Source organism: Rhopilema esculentum, chromosome 21 (genome assembly GCF_057945365.1).
Source record: "Rhopilema esculentum isolate cy_ngs chromosome 21, ASM5794536v1, whole genome shotgun sequence".
NCBI lineage: Eukaryota > Metazoa > Cnidaria > Scyphozoa > Rhizostomeae > Rhizostomatidae > Rhopilema > Rhopilema esculentum.
Genome location: NC_142835.1, coordinates 825,407 through 846,005, shown reverse-complemented (window position 1 = coordinate 846,005; position 20,599 = coordinate 825,407). Strand labels below are relative to the sequence as shown.

The following is a 20,599-nucleotide window of genomic DNA, read 5'->3' as shown; positions in this document are numbered from 1 at the left end:
TTGAATCTCTGTCACAACTTTTTTGAATCTGTGTCAAATGGTACACGGCTCACCAATATGGTACACGGCAAGCCTAAAAATTACATTTTTCACTACGAAAAAATACTTTGCAATCTGGTATTAAATCTGTGCGTTTCCTTGGTGCTAATTTTTTGGAACAATTTTCCAGTAGATATAAAAAGATCATTGTCTGTTGTTAGTTTTTCTCAAAAGTTTAAAACCTTTTTATTCGACAAGAACTTTCAAAGTTGATTCTGAAGCGACGTTTATTGTTCTGTCACTCATGTAAATGATCAATTACACTTAAAACCACCTTAGACAAGGGGACGCTCTCTCCTCGATTTGTTAGTTCATCTACTGAGAGAGCTCCTCCTTAAGAAACTCCCCTGCAAACAACATCTTACGCAATTATTATTTATTACCTGTTATTATAAGTTTTTATGTAATGTGTGAACATTGTATGTAATTAGTTGTAATGTAGTTGTAGTACGATATTGTGTGTAGAGGAATTTTGAAATATAAAGAACTGAACTGAACTGAACTGACCTTAACTTAACTTAACTTAACTTAACTTAACTTAACTTAACTTAACTTAACTTAACTTAACTTAACTTAACTTGACTTTACTTAACTTGACTTGACTTGACTTGAATTGACTTAACTTAACTTAACTTAACTTAACTTGACTTGACTTGACTTGACTTGACTTAACTTAACTTAACTTAACTTATATGAACTGTGTTCAAATGTATGAAAAAATTACAAATGTTTGTTAGATTTCTGTCAGAAAATCTCAGTTTTTTGCCCACTGGTCTACGCCACTGGTCCCTACCTATGAATTGCGTACAAATTTCCTTTTAGCGTTTTTGCAACTTGACAGACAAGAACAAAGATAAATACATGAAATATATTATGAAAAGTACTGATTCGGATGTATTCAAAATCAGAATAGCAAAACTAACAAAATTTTACCAGCTTTAAAATTAAACAAAATTTATCTATATCAACATGCAGTTCAAAAGGTTTTAGCCTTTTTAAAAATATCGTTTAATAAAGTGCAATAAGCGTTGGAAGAAAAGTGAATTTAGACAAAATTAAATGTAAGAAATTTAATCGCTTGATACTTCGTCGGATTTATTTTTGGAAAAGGAATGTTTTCAAAAAACGTTGTTATTTTTCAAGTTAACATTGGCTATCTTTGACACTATAAGCCTTGCTCTAATGAACTTTGTTAATTGAGCAAAACGATAGAAAAACAGGCCAATAGTATGTAATACAAGGTTTCTAGATGACTTGGGTAGGGCAAAAGTTCTACTAACTGCTATTTTAGTTTATTCCATTTAAATTTTTTGTTTTTAGTTACAAACGATCCTTTTCGCTCATTACAGCCCTCTGTGCAGAAATTTTTATCATCGAACTTGCTGTGCAAAGTAATCTTGTGTATTTTTAAGCTAAAGTTGGAAGCAAGAATTGTAAAATGACAGCATTTGTATATGGGATCCATGCAGCTCATACATTTGTTACTGATTTGTTTCCCAAATCTGGCCAGACCTGGAAAAAATAAAACCATTAATGTATGAAATTGCCATAATTATTGACATAGTTCTAACAATTCATCTGAGGTCTACAGCTTATAAAAAAGGGCGGCCTACATTTTTCTCGCTGAAGAATACCATATACCCAGCAACGTCTTCATGCCTTCACTGATTTGCAGCTAATAAAATTTGCAACATTTAATGTAACTCAGATTTCAAGTAAACACATTCAATGTAATGGTCACAGGGTTGCTATGTATTTCCATGCTCCCTGTTGCATCTTTTTGTGGTTTGTCTGTTTTGTTCCCAAACTGGGCAAGAGAAGATAATGTAAAGGCTGTAGTGCACGTGATTTAAAATTCGTCGTAACCCTCGGTTTGGAAAAATGCCCACATTTGGTAAACGCAGCAGGTATTCGCCAGAAGGTAAAGGTATCTTAATGTCATGGTGGTAAAGAGTTCGGAGAGATGTTACCTTTGCTGTCATATACGCCTGGTCTATTAGGGATTGGGTGGTGGTTTACTCTATTTCTGAGACTAATTTATCATTCTAAAATGCGCTTATCCTGAAGTTTTTATACATCAACTCACATTTAGTAGGAGTAAACCTCCAGCTCACATACATGCAAGACTGCATACTGTCTAAGCAGCCAGAGGAATACATATCTTCCAGTTCTTTCATTCTGGCAGACAAGATCAATCACGCCACCTTGTGGGACTGCTGCCTCGTAATGAATGCATCTAAAAAGCGGTAATAATAATCATGATCATACTATAATGTTAGGAAAGTAAAAATGAGACAGCCCTAGGCAGATCCAAGGAGCAGTCTCACTTTCCAATTTGGATCGAGACCCCTGAAATGCAGTTTTGTTTGGTTGAGCAAATCTTTTTCACCGACAAAGCGACATTAGACGGTATAAAATCCTCGTTTTTAAAACAAAAGTTTTTTGAAGGGGGGGACGATGTCCCAACCATTAGCCTCCCACCACCGTAGCTACGGACCTGGCTACACGTGCTATGTTTTCATTCTTTCATGTTTTTCTGAGATTTTGCTATTTTAGAAGATCTTCATTGCATTGGTTTGACTATCATAGTACAGAATGAATCTTTGGGAAAACGTTTGGAAAAGACCGCGATTCGACAGAGAAAAAGTTTTTACTCACAGAGAATTCTTTCCTGGCTGTCCATCAGTGTCTCCAACTCGTATATCAAATGACCTCAGCCATCCTCCACAACAATCACCTCTGTTTGCTATTATGACTTCGTTGACTTTGTACCTTTTGCCTAGATCTACCATCGCCCAAGGTCTAGGCCCCGCTTGAGTGTGCATACAGGAGCCACCTTTGTAGTGTACGTTTCTGTTTCCGTCAACAATTCGAGAAGCAACACCACCAAACTTTACCGAAGATTGCTTTGTGTTTTTATGTCTTGCGATGTTTGCTATAACTATAAACCAAGGTATTTCTCTAGAATATTTGCCGAAAGCTGAAAATCTGGCATTTATAGAGTTGCCTTGCTATGGCCCTTAAAAATGTTTCAAAAAGTAACTTCAGATACTTACAAACTTCTAGTTCACAAAGTGTCAATAGTCCTTTCTTTCTTAGAATCACATAGACGTATTTTCCTCTAATGGGAGATGTGCAATAGAAGTCTTCGCTTTGGGCCTGGGCTACTGCTGCCATACGCTTTACACATCTAAAATTGAAAAAAACGATTGTCATTAGAAAAACTATTGCAGTATTATACGAATACCATGCGATTTGATCATTCTAAATGAAATGTACTTTTGTATCATACAGATAACTTGAGTCAAAAATTGTTATGATATGTAGCTATCATGGACGCGTACAAGAGAAACCAATTCACTTCATCATCATTATCATCATATCATATTAATACACGAAAACCCTATCAGCTACTAGTTTTTAACCTGAACGAAAAAGCTCATTATATTTGCATCTATTGGTAAAGAAAGCAAAAAATAGGCTAGAACAGTATAGATTTGCTGGTCTCCCTAGCGATCATGTTTCGGGAAGGATGCTAATTTTGTAGGATCCTTCGGTTTTCTTTTGAATGTAGCGATTGTGGCATTAGTTTTCTGTTCCAAAACTTTTGTGTCAGCCATTTGTGAACCAACTATTATAGTCAGTATGCAATATTGATTGTTTTCAGGCACATGTTTACCGTTTCAATCAAGGGGTATCAAGAGTGAGCTGGGGGGGGGGGGGGGCTAGGCCCTGATATTCTAGAGGGTCCCCAAACAAAAACATTTGCAGATTGTACTGAGTTTGAAAATGTGCACATGTCGCCTCTGATCCCTCTCTCCCATGACTTTGTAGGTTTGTACACGTTGTTTGTAAATTAACTCTGTATGTTATTTTCAACATAGTCATTTTATATATGTTGGGAAAAAAACTCAGGGCCCTCCCAATGTCAAAGTCCTAAATACCCCCATGGTTTTAATGACTACCCGTACTTACTTTAAAACTCCAGTCTCAATAAACACCAAAACCCTAAACAGCGTTGTCAAATTTGGAAAGTTTGGCAAAGTCACCTTTGCACGCTGATTAGATCATAAACTACCGAGAAATCAAAATAATATGCGTTGCTCGCGAGGTTTCTGCTTTACTTCTTTTGCTGTCCCGGTTTGTAGCTGATTCAAAGGCATCATACAAGCTGGGGCACCAGAGCCATGGGGCCAGTGGGGGCAGCACGAGGGCAGCACGGGGGCAGCACGGGGGCAGCACGGGGGCAGCACGGGGGCAGCACGGGGGCAGCACGGGGGCAGCACGGGGGCAGCACGGGGGCAGCACGGGGGCAGCACGGGGGCAATAAGCATTTATATTAAAGTCTAAATGCTAATGAAAACTAGGATTCGAGTGTCTCTTGATACCTATATGCAAAATGAAAAGTCAAAGTGCTCCGGGTTGATGAAAAATGAAAATCAATTTGCCAAGAAACTTGACCAGAAAGTTTCGTTGATCATTTCTCTCTAACCTTTATGATCATGCAAAGATATTTCAGTTTGTCACCAACGCTGGCTCATATATTTTCGATGTATCAGGCAAGGGATTAAAAATGTCTTTAATTCAAAGAAACTTTAAGTATCAAGAAACGTTTATGCAGTATGGTATTCATATTCGAAGTTTTTAACGTACTGACTGGTTCGACATTTGTCCCAGTGGAGCATTTTGAATCCCACCCTTTGGTAAGCTTAAAATTGGTAAGCAGTGCTAGCAAGAAGAAGAAACATTTGTTGAGGATTATATGTGAGAAGAATTAGTAAAAAATTGTAGAATTATTTGGAAGCGTACGAAAGGAAAGAAATATGAAAAACACAGAAGCTTGCTAGACCCTACTGGAAATTCTGACTTCGTGTTCATAAAAACAGTGTCGTTTTGGGGTCTTTTTTGTCTTTTATTGGCCAGCTAAGAAGGCTTTTAATAGAAATTACAAAAAAGTTATTAATAACATACAAAGCATTTGCGTCGGGATTTCTATCCACATTGCCAATTCTGATTTCAATATGCGACAATCTTTCTCCGCAACAGTCTCCCCTATTTGTCAACCGAATTCGTCCTAAAACATATTCCTTGTCCAGTTTGACTTCCAACCAGGGGTTCTGTTGAACTTTAGTATACGTACATGCTCCCTTCTTCCAGTCAACGCTCAAGTCACCATCTACTGCGCGCGAGGAGACGCCGCCGTACTTGGTCGATGACTGTTCCGTTGCCCTTTTTAGGGCCAAGTTCACCATGCCTAAAATAAACAACTGCCTGCACTCTTTGCATTTTCTAAATTATAAATATAACCTTAAGTAAGAACCTTTCAAATAACTGCGATGACTATGATACAAAATATCTTACAATTGTATTGACTATGATACAAAAATTCTTACAATCCATCAAAATCTTTTAGTTCCTCCAGCTCTGTTGTCATTATCCCCAAAGCTTGACCTGGGATTGTATCACAGGTTTTGTTTGTGTTTCAGACCTCTACCCTCATGTTAGTAGACGGGCCTTGATCTGCTTCGGCATTTTATGAGTTTTGATGTTCTCGAGGAGCCCAAACTTTAAAATTTCAAGTAAAAATCAAGTAAAATTTCCAAAGGAACTTGCTGACATATTGATATATGTTTTTAGAGAAATAGAAAGACGCTGGTCGTTTGTATTGCCTACACACACATGTTTCATGTTCAGATGTGACTTGCTTTCACTTTTAAATGGTAACTAGACTTTTACCAGAATCTCTACCAAAACGGAATAGATCACTTATTTTGAAATTTAGAATTTGATTTAATTAGAAGTGGATTTCAGAATATGTTAGGAAGGGTGAGGCTTACCTTTGCTGATGCTTTTATTGTCTAAAAACGATTTATGTTACAGTAACAGGAACAGCATAAGGTGTCAAGTCCGCTCAGGGAAATTTACCTCCCGGTGACAGTTTCCTGTATGGAACCTTCGATTAAGAAGAATTTATTTAGTGTAATGAGCAATTTTGATCAATATCGACAATATTGTTATTCAGTACATTAATTAAGGTAAATTAACTTACTCAGAGGTGTGACCCCTGCAAAAACCTCGACTTGACACAATGTTAAGAATTCTGGGGCTTTCCCTTTCATGTTAATGAAGAGATATCGGCCTTGAAGAGGGTAACTGCACTCCAACGTCGTTGTCACACCTCCTTTAAGTGGATCCTGTTGATGAAAACACCTAGAGGCAAAAGTTTGCTTTCTTAAAACACTTATTTTCAAAGGTCAATCATTTTCGATGGTTGCACCAAGGGGTGCTGTAGTAGGGGTATGACAACAAGGAGTGGTATGATGGAAGAGTGGTAATTACCTCATTACAAGTGTATTTTGAATTTTTAATTTTTTCTATGGAAAATACAAGTGGTATTAAAATTATGCTAAAGGGCATTGTCTCATGGACCACGCCTAAAATCAGTGGCGTCGCCAGTCCAAAAAAAGTGAGGTGGGCCAAAAGATATTCTTGATCACGTCTTTCAGACCCCTAGAAAACGGGGAAACGCCTTTTTTTATCTATTTTCAACTTGTTGGAAAAGCAAATTTTTCAGGCAGTATTTTTTGGGCAGATCTGATCAACACCTTCCCCCCCCCTCCCCCCTCAAAAAAGTTATCAAAGGATTTCGTGTAATTAGATAATCGACTTCTTGAAAAATTGGGGTGCACATGTCCACCACGTTGGGACGAAGCTGCCCATAACCCTCTTAGTCAGCAGTAGCTGGTGCCGCCATTGATTATTTCCACGACAAATATACGTAGAGACTTTGTTGTGATGAATTACATTTGTTCATTACTTTTCAGGCTTGAAGAATAATTACATCTAGCTGCTTATTCTAAGAGTACCTCTCTAAGAAGCTTATTAGATTTCTTCGTCAGTATATGTAAAGTCATTAAATAAGCAGAGTAGCCTATAGTACAAGGATTAGCTTTAGCAGAATAAGCATCACCAGTAAACGTGATAAGCTTCAGCAGAATCCTAGACTTTCCCAAGTCTTTTTTGGTCAACTCAGTAAAGTATTCGTCAACAATAGACGTTAGAAAAGTCTTGCAGAATCCAGTCCAGTACTTGAAATTTCATTGCTGTTGCGGTACTTACAGTTTGCTAGTTTGACGTTTATCGCCAACCGTTACATCGAAATTCCTCAGCCTGGTTGATGACGCTGACTTTCTGTTAGCGATGCCAACTCTTTCAATATAGTAATTGTTATTTTCGCCAAGATCAACCCTCCACCAAGCGTTTACTTCATTTTTAGTATGAGAACAATTTGCACCATTTAAGAGATCGGTATTTCTATTGCCATCAACTGCATTGGATGATTCCCCTCCTGGGTAAGTGGACGATTGACTGGTTGGTCTTCCTCTCGCAATGTTGCCAGTCGAAGCTTGAAGAAAACGTGAATCTACAAGCTCAAACATTAACTTGGTCAAAACATAAGCTTGCTCGCGGTGGAGTGGGAGCATCAGATAGTAGCGTTGCAATTGCTTTTGTCAGTTAAATCAGCACAAAGAGTTGGAGAATACTGGAGAGAGCATTGAGATTCACATAGACAGTAATGGATCCTATAAAGATCATCTTCGTAAGGCAGGCAAGAATTTTATGCAGATCTCTAGTCTACGAAGTTTGTGCATTGACATTAACAAGACTGTGAAGAAACAAAATCCTACTTTTATGTAGGATATCTTTCATTTTAAATCAGTTTCCAATTCGAATCGCTCTTCGAAAAACCCCTTCGTCCAACATTACCATAGACCTATTCAAGTTACATTTGGCACAAACAGTCTTAGATCTTTGGGTCCCAAACGTCATGGAACAAAATGATGAAGTTTTTATATTCAAGCACTTCTGCAGTACAAGCACTGTTTTACTTTTAATGCCAGTGGCATCGGATGAATATAGCTAGAACTGGTGTAAAGGACCTCTTCCTTTCTTTTTTGTTTGTTTTTTTCTGAAAATTGAAATTTATTTGCTGTGTTATAAGTGATTATGAGTGGTACCCTGGGTTCCAGAGCGTTAAGTGGGGCGTTGGGGAAACAGCACGTTGCGGGAGAGTGCGGAGCAGGTGACAAGAGAGAAAAAGTGGGTGCAAACGGATCAGGATCAGGACTAGCCTGTGTTAGAGACCGACACTATCCTCCTTGGTGGTAATAGTTTGTGGGGCAGGCTAGATCACGGCCCGGTGTTGTATTATCGAGATAAGTTTTTCTCATTGCTCGTTCCTTTACAATATAATTTTTCTCAAAGCTCGTGGTGATTTGATCATTAAATTTTCATGTATTTGTTGCATTTCTAAAACAAATAGAAAGAATAAAAAGACAAACAGAATCGATTGAAAAATTACCTCCATGTGTTGAGAGACAGCACGTTACGACAGCAACCAGGACAACAAGAACCCTCGACATGATTTATGGAATCTGTGAAAAAGAATATTGAGAATTCTATCAGCCATTGATGAATGTATCCATGGGGTTGTGGCTAGCCCAAGAAAGGCTTTCAAAGTAAGCTCACAAAAGAAAGGGTTGATCTAGAAATATTTGGGGCAACTTGAAGATGCATTGTTTTGATTTCTTTGCTTAGAAAAACCTATTGTTGAAGTTGCCTGCACATTATATTTATGCTTTTCTGTGCCTACTGAAGAGAATAGTAAAAAACGATTGAGTCGTGGGTGACGAGCTCTTAAACCAGTCTCTCTCTAATAAAAGTGAAAAGGTGGGAAAATGATCCTTGTCAGCCGTCCCCAGCGAGAAATCTCCGGACAAGAAATTTATCTTTCAAAAAGTCCAATTTTCGGCGAAAAGGCCAAGTTTCATATCCTCAAATTCCCTGCAAGCTGAAATTTTTTCCCATTCCATCTTGGGCTAAAGTTACAAGCAAATTAACCTACGTGCATTGGCTGTGGCAACAAGATTACAGGTCTTACGGGTTTTACCAATCTCTACCCAATTTGTAACAAATTTGTTTGCTGCCATATTAACCTTTACGCCAGGCTTGCTACACAGAGGTTTTGTGGATATCCCTACTAGCAAACTCATGAAGAAAAATATTGTCTTTGCTTACAGATGATCAACAAAATGTCTTCAGTCCATCCTATTTCTAGTTTTCAAGTTGCACTTATCCAAAAGCTAGACTATGCAAATTTGATGAGAAGAGCTACTTAGGGCTGAACGCTACCGACAGTTACCGGTATTGACTGATGCGTTAGGCATACCATAATTCAGTATCAAATTAATGCTGCAACACATAAGCTGATATGATGTTACCATCTTTTTATGAACAGCTTGATCAAGACATTATTGTAGATTTAAAGTTGATATTACATCTCTCCCAGTCTCAAAACTCTGATATTACGTTATAGACATTAACGTTCGTTCATTCCGAGCAGTACACTGAAGGACCTCAGCACAGTGACCTCGATGCCACGAGGAGGCTCGTAGAACTCTTATCGAAGTTCGCCGAGGCTCCTCCAATTTTTATTTCTATGGCAAAAATGCATCTCCTGGAGATAAAAAAGGTTGTGTTCCAAAAATTGTCTGGGGGATTAACTTGATCGAATAACAGCCAAGCAGGTTGCTTGTCCTCCGAATACAAAGCAAACTTAAATCAGCTATTTCTCCTTCGAAAATTGTTGTAAACAACGGTAATCCAATAAATATGCTTACGCAGTACTTGATCAGTGCCTAGATAATTATAGATTGCTTTGTTGTTTCAATTGAATTACTTCGTTCTTGGCTATTTCCCCGGTCAATTAAACGCCACCCTCTAATAAACACCGCATCCAAAATTTGGATTTTGTAATAAACGCCACAGCGTTCTTTAGGGGAATACGGTATTGAAAAAAATGATTGCTGTTATTTAGGAGACTTTGTGATCTAGCAGGAAAAGGCCTAGAACAGCAGGAATGGATACTGCCAAAGAGGCGACTACAAGACTCCAGCTTGATATGACTTGATTGGTAGAGAATGAACTGAAAGGACATCTAATAAGTCACTTTGACTTGAAACTAAATATACTTGCATTAGTAAAAATGATCGCCAAATATCAAGCCTCATATGCGAGGGGCGATTCACTCTAGCGTACGAGATTTTGCCTGAAACAAAAGGATTTCCGGGGATTTCCAGATTAAACAATAGGATTTTCACGAAAGGTGTACGAGATTTTCTTAGAGTGATTTGCCCCTCGCACATATGGGTTTACTTGGCACTGCCAAAAGATCTATAAACAAACAGTTAGAAGGCCTATCGATACATCGGCATAGATGTTTTTGTTTGCAAGTAAAGAAGATTAGAATAACATTCCTATAATGCAGATAAAGAGGCAACCCAATGAAGAAGGCTTGTGAAACACTTTTGACTAATATCTTCTTGAGATTATAAAGTGACATTCGCATTATTCAAGTCTTCTTATTCATATAGAGCAAGAAGAAGACAAACATCGCTCAAGGCCTACAAAACTCATCTCTAACAAACTGAATGGGGGAGACAACCTTAAGATATAATGCATCAGTGGCGGGAATTCAGGCTTAAATGGGGAGTGGGGGAGGGGGGGCTCAGGCCCACAATTTTCTGACAAGCTAGCATCTTAGATCATGGCTAATTTTAAAGAAAAATTTATCACTGCACACTTTGATAACAAAAGGTGATTTTTAGGCGGGACCCTTGAGAAATCTTTGCTGACCACGCCCTTTTATCTAATAGATGGATAAACATTCCATTAATGATTAAGGGTATAAAGATTGATATCTCACTTAAGGGAATTGGTGATGCATGAGGTCAACCGATTATAGTATTGAGAAGTCATTCATGAAAACAGTAAATTAAACTTTGAAGTTCGTTTCTAGTTTTTATTTTTCTTTCTTTTTTTATTTTTCTACTCAGTTTCATTGTTTTGTTTTCTTCTGTGGAAAAAACGATTGAAAATACTTACAAGTAAATCTATACCTTTATCTTATAAATAAGTAAAATATTCAAATATCTGGTTTTAAAGTTGATAGCAAACTCAGTAATTCCAACACATGGAGTGTTATCCCATAAAGCCAATGTTAGCTTAAGTGCATATCCCAACTTTCCTTTCTAAAGAAATTTCTGTCCTTTCATCATACATTTTCTGGTGAAATGAATCTTTTCCCAATGAATCGTAAAAGGGTAGCTATTAAAAGACCTTTCTCTGCAAACTCCGATAAAAATGCAAAAGAATAAAATTGCAACTTACTACAATGAGACAAGCATCTAATCTTATCAAATTCAATCAAAACATCTTTTCTAGTACTTGAAAAGCTACTGCACATTGATAGCAAAGCCTTTTCTATTCTTTGGCCCTCCGAATTTGAAACTCAAGGCGTGGTTAGTTTGATACTGCTGCTTTCTGCTGTGATAGGCGCCACTCAAGTCTTGCTATACATTTTTTGGCTCATGGAAGGAATGAAATAGAAAGTAACAAGCTGATTCAGTTGAGACAGCAAAATGGCAATAAAATATCTTATAACATAGTTAAGCGGACAGCAATACAAATTAGATTCAACCTAACAGGGTGATATAGTCAAAGATGGCATTTGAAAATTTGTATTGCTATTAAAAACTGGTATTGAAGTAAGTGCTAGATGATTGTTGGTCACCTAAGCGTCGTTGGTATGAGGTTGTACGTGGTCATTGACTGTTTATTTATGAAAATGCGACATATAGACGGGTTGTTTGTTGGAGGTAGTTGGAGAGAGCCAACATGATTGAATTTCTTCTCTTAAGAATCAACCAGATGTCCTTATAGTTAATTTTAAGTATTGTTTCCGTTCTTCTTTTACTTGTCGAAATTAGGCTATGTTTCTAGACCAATGACATTTTTCATGTTTATCTACAAAATTTACCTAAAAATCAATTTGTTGCTCTAAGAATTTTTGCAAAACCCCATTACATGCATATTTGAAACTCTTTCTAGTATATTTTTATGTTCAAGTTCAAGGATCGTCGAATCAATCCTTCGCGCATTGACCTTCTTTTGATCAACAAGAAGCATGGCAATTTTTCAACTGGGTTTTATACGAAGCTCTAAATACTTGCTTCATTACTCAGCATAAATACACATTGCTTTTAAAGTGTCAAGAATAAAACAAATTACATCATCAAAGTCTAAAAATAATAAAAAATTGGCTGTGAAAACTTTCACAACCAGAAATCAATGTTAAAAGTTGTAAAGGTACAAAAAATGTTAACAAATTGGATGTTAATGTTCAGCAAACAGTTTGGGGTTTCTCTCATGCTATCTTGCAGCATCGATAATGATATTGCGCCTGTGTCTTGTCTGTGTTGTAGACCTTTCTAAAAGAAGATAGAAAGTAGCGCCCAAAGCAAACAACTTTTGCCTTTAGAAAGTCTTTTGCACGTGCAAACTTCGATTTTCCTTGAACACATTTCAGATTTCCATAATGACTTTTCGGCCGGCAGCATTTGTAGTAAGATTTGAAATCCCCGTCATCTGCCACAAGTTGAAATTCCGACATAAATCCATGCCCACAATTGAAGTTGAAGCCTGTAACCTCTTGCCGTCCTGAAAAATGGCACACATCTCTTTCGTTGAAAAGTTTTCTACAAGTGTATACCATACGGTACGGTTCATCTCTCTCCTTCCGCTCAAGACTAAAATACGACAACACTCCGCCATGGTTGCAGGACACTTTTGGGTAAAAGTATTTCCGTTTTGAAAATCTGTCCAAATGGAACCCTTCTGCAAATCCATAGTAATGCCTTTCATTGCAATTTTGCTCATCCAGGCGGTTACCACAGTCATTGATGTAGTTGCAGGCAAGACTAGAATGAATGCATCGATGTCGTTTGCCATTCTTGCAATCAAAATCGTTGTTACAACATTTTTTGAAGCATCTGTTTGAAAACATTGAAGGACCTGTGCAAAGCTTGCCTTGCCCAACACGTTCCTTTGCTATCAACCTCGTACGATATGCATGTTGATTGTTGCCACAGACACATTGAGTGAACTGGGACCACTCACCCCAAACACAATCACGGCTGCAAGATGCCACTCGGTTTTCACATGAAGCATTAGGCAAACCTGTATTGTAGTATCCTGCAAACGCAATCGATTCTCTTGTCGTAAAATTGAACAGATAAAAGTTTCAAATTGATCATGGTAAGAAAGGGAAGTGGTTTAAGACTTTAGGTAAAACTGAATAGACTTATATAGCTGTAAAAAAGACAGGGAAATCAGTACACTGTCATCCAATTCCTTTATGCATATTTTTGCCACAGTACACTCTTCTCTTAAAAAACCTGTAGATTAAGGTTTTAGCTGGCTGTACATAATCTTTCTAAGACCTTGTAGCTGTATTATTCTTAATTTTTTCTTAAATTAAAAAAATCTAAGTGAAAAATATTGAGACACATAGGATATCTATAATGCAGATGTGGTCTTTTCAATGTCATTAATAAAATATTAAGGCTGTAAAAAGTTTCTTTTAGTCTTAAATAAGATTTATTTGTTTTAAATCAGTTGAGCATCAACATCATCGATATTACATTACCTCAGCATCAGCTTTGTCTTTATATTTTTTTTAATTTTTGACCAATTTTTAGGCTTGTACTCTACAGCATTTTTCTTATACCATTTCTTATAAAAAACGAATTTAATATATCAAAAAGTATATACGAATTAATACTTTTACGTGTTAAACAAAAAGTAGCGAAGGAACAGTACTAACTGCAGCAATCAGCGTTTTCAAAAATGAGATAGAAGTCCTCTTAACTAGCTGTTATGATATAAAATTGATAATCTTGCGACCCTTAATTGGCAATCTCAAAGTTGAAAGGTAAAAAGATAAAATTTTCTTGGCCAATTGGAAATAATATGCAGAAACATGATTTGTGATGCTCACCTTTCATGCATTTATTATTGAGAACGACTCCTGCGGGAAGCAGCATACCTTTGGTACATCTGATGTTATCCGATCCAGGCACCACATAGCTACAGGTTTTTTGATTGCGTAGAATATGCACTTGCTGCTTGGTTCTTTCTTTGTATTTTTTTATTATTTCTTTGCTTCCATGACCCATCAATTCCCTGGCTCTTGCCCAGAGTAGAAAGCCACGCTCTTGTAAAAGGAACATTCTTCTCCAGCAATTATCAACAGCCTTTTTGTACTCTTGGGTGCACGATTTTTTACCATACTTTTCGATGAATAAGACAAGCAACGGTTTATGACTTCCCACAGCTGCTTCTCTGCCTCGTATTAATGAATCAATTTTATACACCCAATACTCGATTCTATCAACACCCAGTACTTTTTCAGCGATTCTTTTTTCCATCTTTTCCACTTCTGTAATGTTAGCTGAGTATCGCGAGGCAACTTGCAGCTGATTATCATAGTACTCTATGTCGAAAATCGTATCACTGTATTGGGTCACAAGGTTAGCCATATCGAATCCACGTGCCATTTCTTTCTTTATGCTCTCCGATGTCTTTATCACAGTTGCCTCTAGTCGTTTTATAGAAGCAAGAATGCTGCCGAACCCAACACCAACAAACTCTCGAAGATCTTTGATGTCAAACTGAATATCTGTCATTGTTGGTAGCTGAAACGTCACGTCGAGGAGAGCGTCTGTGGTGGCAGCCAGCTCTTCAGTTGAACGCGTCTCACACTTTTCCCCATGATAGCTCTCTTTGCAAATGCAGTATGTTTCAGCACTAAACGGACGAGTTTGACATATTCCATTGCCATTGCAACGCTCCTTGTCATTACACGGTTTGTTTGCAACTCTCTCAATCGAATTTAACGTGAATACAAAACGGGCATTAAAATGCTTTGGCTTGTCCTCTCTACGATACCTACTGAAAAGTTTGATAAAATCAATTTCATAACCATACACCAACTTTTGCAAGTGAAGGTTGTTATAGGTACTTTGCTTTCCTGCCCCCACGACATGGTGGTATCTATCGTACACAAGAGTAACAGAATTGGAAATATAGTTCCTTAATCCCCTTGCAGAGAGAGCTTCCATTATTCGTGCATGCAGCTGACAAGCATACCTGGGAACCTTTCGAAAATAAAGAGCAGATCTTATGGCATTCTCAACCTTATTTCGCAAGTCTGAGAAAGTGCCACTTTTTTCAACGGGCATCGCAACGACATTCCTTTTGCCACTTGACCAAGCATTTCCAAGCTCATTTCGCACACAGTGGTATTTGCTACTATCATCTTTGTACACAACAGTTACCCAGTCAAGCCAAGAGTACTTTTTTTCCATCTTCTTCTTCAGTTCTGTAGCAATGGTTGAGGATCTCTGGACAGAATTCTCTCCTTTTTGATATTCTGCATCCTTGATGTCCTTCAAAATGTGATACTTGATATTACGATAGCATTCAAGAACCGTGTTTGCTGTCTTTATTCTGAGTTGATAGACCAGGTTCAGCCAGTCTTTTAAGCTCAAAGTTATGCTGTGTTTCGTTCCTGCTAGTTTCTCGTAAGCAAGAATAGCCTGTTGTGCCTTGTAAGCCAGTCGAAGTATACCATTCGCAAAGCCTTGAATTTTAGGCACATCACACTTATGCGTTGTCTTAATCACATCAAGTAACGATTTACTGAAAACTGATGTTGTTCCTGTTGCTCCGTTAACTATGGCTAACATTGCACTTTTAACATCAAAACTCTTCAAGTACCTAGCAATCACCCTGCTTTTCAGTTTTTTGCACTCTTTTTTGGTCTTACATTTGATGAGCTGCATTTCTTTAACGTAGGTCTGCAATTGTTTGTATCCGTAAATAATTTGTTGTTCGTATGGAGAAAATTTCGCTTTTTCTACCATTAATCCGATTAGATTTGGCAGCTGGTCCAACTTTTCCAAGGCAGTATCAAGCTTCTGGTTGACCTCTTCAAACTTTTCTCTCATGAATTGCAGCTCAGCCGATTCTTCTTCCGGCAGAAATGCAGATACAAGTGAGATGACCCCACCTACCGCACCCAAATAAGCTGACATCTTTGTCAATCTTTTGAAAGCCTTCGATTCTTCGCTTTTGCCAAGCTTAAGAACTTCAACAAGGCTGCTTCCAGTACCTATTCCTTCATTTGTCTTATCCAGAATATCCTTATCAGCTGCAACTGCAAGAAAGTTGCCTGGCAGCTTTAATGCCAAAAGAGCAACCAAAATAGCAACAAGGCCTTTCACGCGCATGACGGCACTCCTAGAAACAAAATAGTTTTCTCAGGTGCTTCTTGGCCGTGTAAGAGACCTAGCTTTTAGAGGGATAGATCACAATTACTTTCCTACAAATTTGCTTTTATACAATCTTAAAGCGCTTCCACAAGAAATTTTCACCAGCTGATCCTCAAAGTGTTCTGGCAGGGGTTTGGGAGCCAGTTTCTTACCATTAAGTGATCAAATTGAATGAAATCTACAAGGAGATTCGAATGCAGACGGTGCAGTAGGCCATATTCATAAAGGTGTAAACTGTTAATCTATTTAGTCAATTAAAAAATAAGCTGAATATTGCTGTTGGCCTAAAGATGTTGGTTGCGGTAATTAAAATCATTGTGTTTATTTCACAACTGCCAATTATAGGTGCAATGTCGATCCTGGGTATGGTCAAATTGAGATTTGCAGTTTTTCTAAGCTTTTAAGGTTTTATATGATGATGATACGAAATTACACAGAAAGCACAAAGATGAATTAAGACTACCTGAAAATAATTTTCTTCAGATCAATATTCCCAGTCAAGTACTCCCGTCATTGATTGGCCTATTTTGATCCACAACTGGGTATGTACTTACTGTTTTAAGATGGGTCCAAAACAAAGGTCTACTGGTTTGTGCCATCGCGGTTTTCTTACATTCTGGTCTCAACTAAGATCCTGTTCGAATTTGTACCGTTCCAACAGCGCTCAAAATTTTGGGACAAAAAATCAACTGTTTACATGAGAATGCAATGGTTCCGTTCACTTTTTGTATACAAAGTTGACCAAACAGAATACCAACGCGTATGGTCGTATTTCCTGAGCAGCTATCGAGAACAATGCAAAAGTGAGTCAGGTTAATAGTCCACGCGGGAAAAGCACGGAACGACTAAGTACCGTTTGACTTTTCGTATCACTTCTAACAGCGCTCAATTTTTTGGAACAGAAAGGTACGATTAAAATGTTCCGTGTGATCGCAACCACTGTGCTTCCCCCCTTTTGGAACGGAACGGTACGCAATCAATCCCGCGTGAACTGTTTTCTAAATGTTTGATTGCGGCCAGTGGCAGTTTTAGAGGGTCCAGCGGGGCCACGGCTCCAGATCGCGCGCTGATGGAACAAAGGCTCTGAAGATCTTTTCGGCCACCGGCCCCGCAGTCCCTAGAACCACTTTTGCAATTACTGGTGTCCCGCTTCTTCTGCTATCTTATTGCGTAATTTATCTTATTTCATTACCTTATGTACATGAACAATTTTATTCTTATTGCTTCCTCTGCCTTCCTTGAAGAATGTTCAACGAGATACACGAAAAGGATGGTTTATTAGGTCTACCAAACGTTAAGAAACGTTTCTAACAAAATACACATTTACATGTTTTCCTTGGCTGTTACGTTAGGCAATTTACGCAGACGGGTCGATGTTGTCCACAATACCGATGCAAGGCAACGGTGCATTCTTTCATCTGAGGGTATGGAATACCCAATAAACTTTGACCGATTCACTGAATTAGCTGTAAAAACAAACTACAAAGATGCCCTAATAATAAAGGGTGATGAAAAATAAAATATTCTTTGTAAGAACCTAAACGTCTATTGAACCTTTTAATCTACCTTTTAATTTTGAAATTAATTTTCTATTTTTGAAATAGCATTTTGGAAAAATATCAAAAAGAAAATAATGTAAAGGATGAAGTGCAACGTATCATTACATATATACCTCTTTATATAAAGATTTTTTCAGTAGATACAATTGAAAACTCCCATAAGTTTCTTTATTTGACACCTGATGTCACCGATGAATTCCGATGGTCACTTCAATTCCTATTAGCTACCTTATACAATAAGCTTACATCGGCAATGCAGCACTTTTTCACAATGATTCCTCAATGCTCCACAGAACTAGACAACGTGCAGACTTGACTGGTTTTCCCAGAGATGAATTTATTGAATGGAAAATTTAGGATTTGTCTCCCAGTGGAAGAGAAAGACTGAATTTTTCAACCAACTAAATTCATCTCTGGGAAAACCAGTCGAGTCTGTACGCAGGCTGCACAGAACCTATTGTCAGCGGGAACGGTTCACTAACAGGACACAGTGCCTTTAGGATATTCAAAGAATAATACTCTGTCTAGCATTCTCGAGGATCTCATTGCGCATAAACGCAAAGACTCCCGATACACCATACTTTGGCACACATGAGCCAGAGGTGGCGCCAAAAATCTTCCGACAGAGGGGTTGGAGCTTCCGACAGGGTGGTTAAAATGACTAAAATAAGCAGTTTTCGTACGATATTTTGTCACATTTGCTCCGACAATAACCTAAAATTTCCTCCGATGGGGGGGGCTAGATGCTTCCGACGGAGGGGCTGTAGCCCCCCTCCTAGCCCTCCCCTCGCGCCACCACTGATGAGCTCGTATTCTTACTCTTGCTTTCCACCAACAAATATCGAGAAAATAATTCACTTCATGAATTTCACAACATGTGCAGTTTTGAATTTGGACATTTTGGTTCAGGTGAAACTCTGAGCTTAGGAAAGGTAGACAATTGTTTCTCTCTCTGACATGCCGATTATATCATATTACTAACATTTCTCAATTGAACTCGTTAGCGACGCCTCCCATCTCAAAATGGTGTGGCCTCATAGTTTCAGGGTTAGCTAGGACCAAAATGGTATTCTTCTATTTACTGCAGATTTTGTCACGCCCATATTTGCAAACTATATGCAATGCTAAGAATTTTTAATCGATTTTAAACAAACTGAGAAAAAAGAGACTAAATATCACAAAGTACTCTTCCGTGATTGCGTTTTAAAAGAATGCTTAAAAACGCAATTCTCAGACCAAGGACGAGGGTTGGATGAAATCAAAAGGGGTTCGATGATAAGATAGATACGAAGAAAGTTGGATACAATAGGATGCTCCGTTGTATTTCAAATGATTATAATCAAAACGTGATTCAGATAAAAATTAAAAAGACAGCACTTTTGATACTGATGTTGAATGATATTTGAAGCGATGAGTTTACAGATACATCAGAGGCCAATTTAAAGAAATGCTATGTCCCTTATTTTAACACATTCACTTCGTTTAGGATCGAAACAAGGTTCAAAGTAAACAACATACCGTAAATCAACAGAAATCTTCTCTTTAAAAAGTTGTCTTCACTGTTCCAATGCCAAGAGAGACTGAGAAATTTGTGTTTTTTCTTGGTTTTATATCATCATTTTATCATAAAGGAACAATGATTTCTTTTTTACTCGCAAATAAAGCCCCAACGCTTTATACCGCCGCGGCCATAACAAGGAAGCTTAATTTTTACCGTCATAGGCATTCAGTTTTCTTTAGAACCCTTTGATTATGAAAAATTTTTGTAATCACTAGGTCCAGAAACAAATCTCTAAAATAGAAATACTTTGCATATTTTCAAACATTTGTCTTTTTGAAGCCAAGAAGATTTATGGAAGAAAACTAATAAGTGTAGGTTAAAAGTACCCCACTGATTCCGTTTTGCTAGATATTTACTTTGTACTACCTTAATGCTAGTGCAAAAAGGAGGGCTGTTAGCACAGAAAATTGTCCAGCTCTTGAAGATAGCACAGAACGCGAAACATATAGCATACTAAAGTACATTTGGTCAGAACTTTTGTGGGCATCAGAGGCTTGATTGAGCAATGGCAAAGATACGATTCAGACCCCCGTTTACACTGTGCTGGATAAAGTCTATCCGCATAAAACTTGTTCGGATTGATTCACAAATTTTGTCCACTTTGCCCTCACGTTTACACTGTGCCGGATAACTGCAGTCACATGACCTAAATCATGCACAGAACGCCCAAAATGAAGTCTTCTCTGGGCAACAAAATAATAACAAAATTCCCGCCAAAATAAAAAGACTTCATTCTCTCTTCAGAATCATCTGCTTCTCTTTTAGACCAAATCCAAAGATATTTTCAATACAAATTAGGCCTAGTTTGTTTTAATAGTTTGTTCTTGAAACAAAATGACACTGAACTAGCAACGAAAGTAGGGAAAGCTGAGAAGGATGCCAATTTTACGTGGACTGGCAAGATACTGCACTTTTAACACGAGTATTTATCGACAATAAGGCAGCCGAAATGGCGAAAGGTCTTGATTGGGAGACAGTGAAAACTAAATTGGATAAAATAGCCAATCGCTTTCGAGCAAGATACGATGTGGATAAAATTTATCCGGATAAAAGCGTTTACACTGTATCACATAGCTATCCGAACTAATTTAATCCACTTTCCTAGGTGAACTAATTTTGTTCGGATAGCCGCTCTCAAATTCGTGCGGATAGCGTGGGTCTAGTGTAAACGCGACGCCTATCGGAACTAATTTTGATGCGGATAAAAT

At 37.9% G+C, this 20,599-nt stretch overlaps 1 protein-coding gene across 2 annotated transcripts; it reads right to left on the bottom strand.

Annotated features, from left to right (window-relative positions):
* Positions 1–765: 765 nt before the first annotated feature.
* LOC135684587 (SE-cephalotoxin) lies at positions 766–19,450 on the bottom strand. 2 transcript variants are annotated; one of them, XM_065200218.2, is made up of 9 exons: positions 19,349–19,435; positions 8,402–8,474; positions 7,159–7,444; positions 6,089–6,249; positions 5,011–5,293; positions 3,096–3,229; positions 2,698–2,980; positions 2,126–2,275; positions 766–1,551 (listed from the first exon to the last, which is right to left on the bottom strand). In XM_065200218.2, the coding sequence occupies exons 2-8, from the start codon at positions 8,460–8,462 to the stop codon at positions 2,128–2,130; spliced, it is 1,356 nt and encodes a 451-aa protein (XP_065056290.2). In that variant the 5' UTR covers positions 8,463–8,474; positions 19,349–19,435; the 3' UTR covers positions 766–1,551; positions 2,126–2,127. The 2 variants fall into 2 exon arrangements, with proteins under 2 accessions (XP_065056290.2, XP_065056289.2); XM_065200217.2 differs by lacking the exons at positions 766–1,551; positions 2,126–2,275; positions 2,698–2,980; ... (3 more) ...; positions 7,159–7,444; positions 8,402–8,474 and adding exons at positions 11,502–13,131; positions 13,937–16,239 and having other exon boundaries at positions 19,349–19,450.
* Positions 19,451–20,599: the final 1,149 nt, after the last annotated feature.

Coding starts and splice junctions, on each gene's coding strand:
- LOC135684587 (XM_065200217.2), bottom strand. CDS start 16,229: ATGCGCGTGAAAGGCCTTGTTGCTATTTTGGTTGCTCTTTTGGCATTA. Junction 13,132..13,936: donor CAATAATAAATGCATGAAAG/GTGAGCATCACA, acceptor TTGCGTTTGCAG/GATACTACAATACAGGTTTG.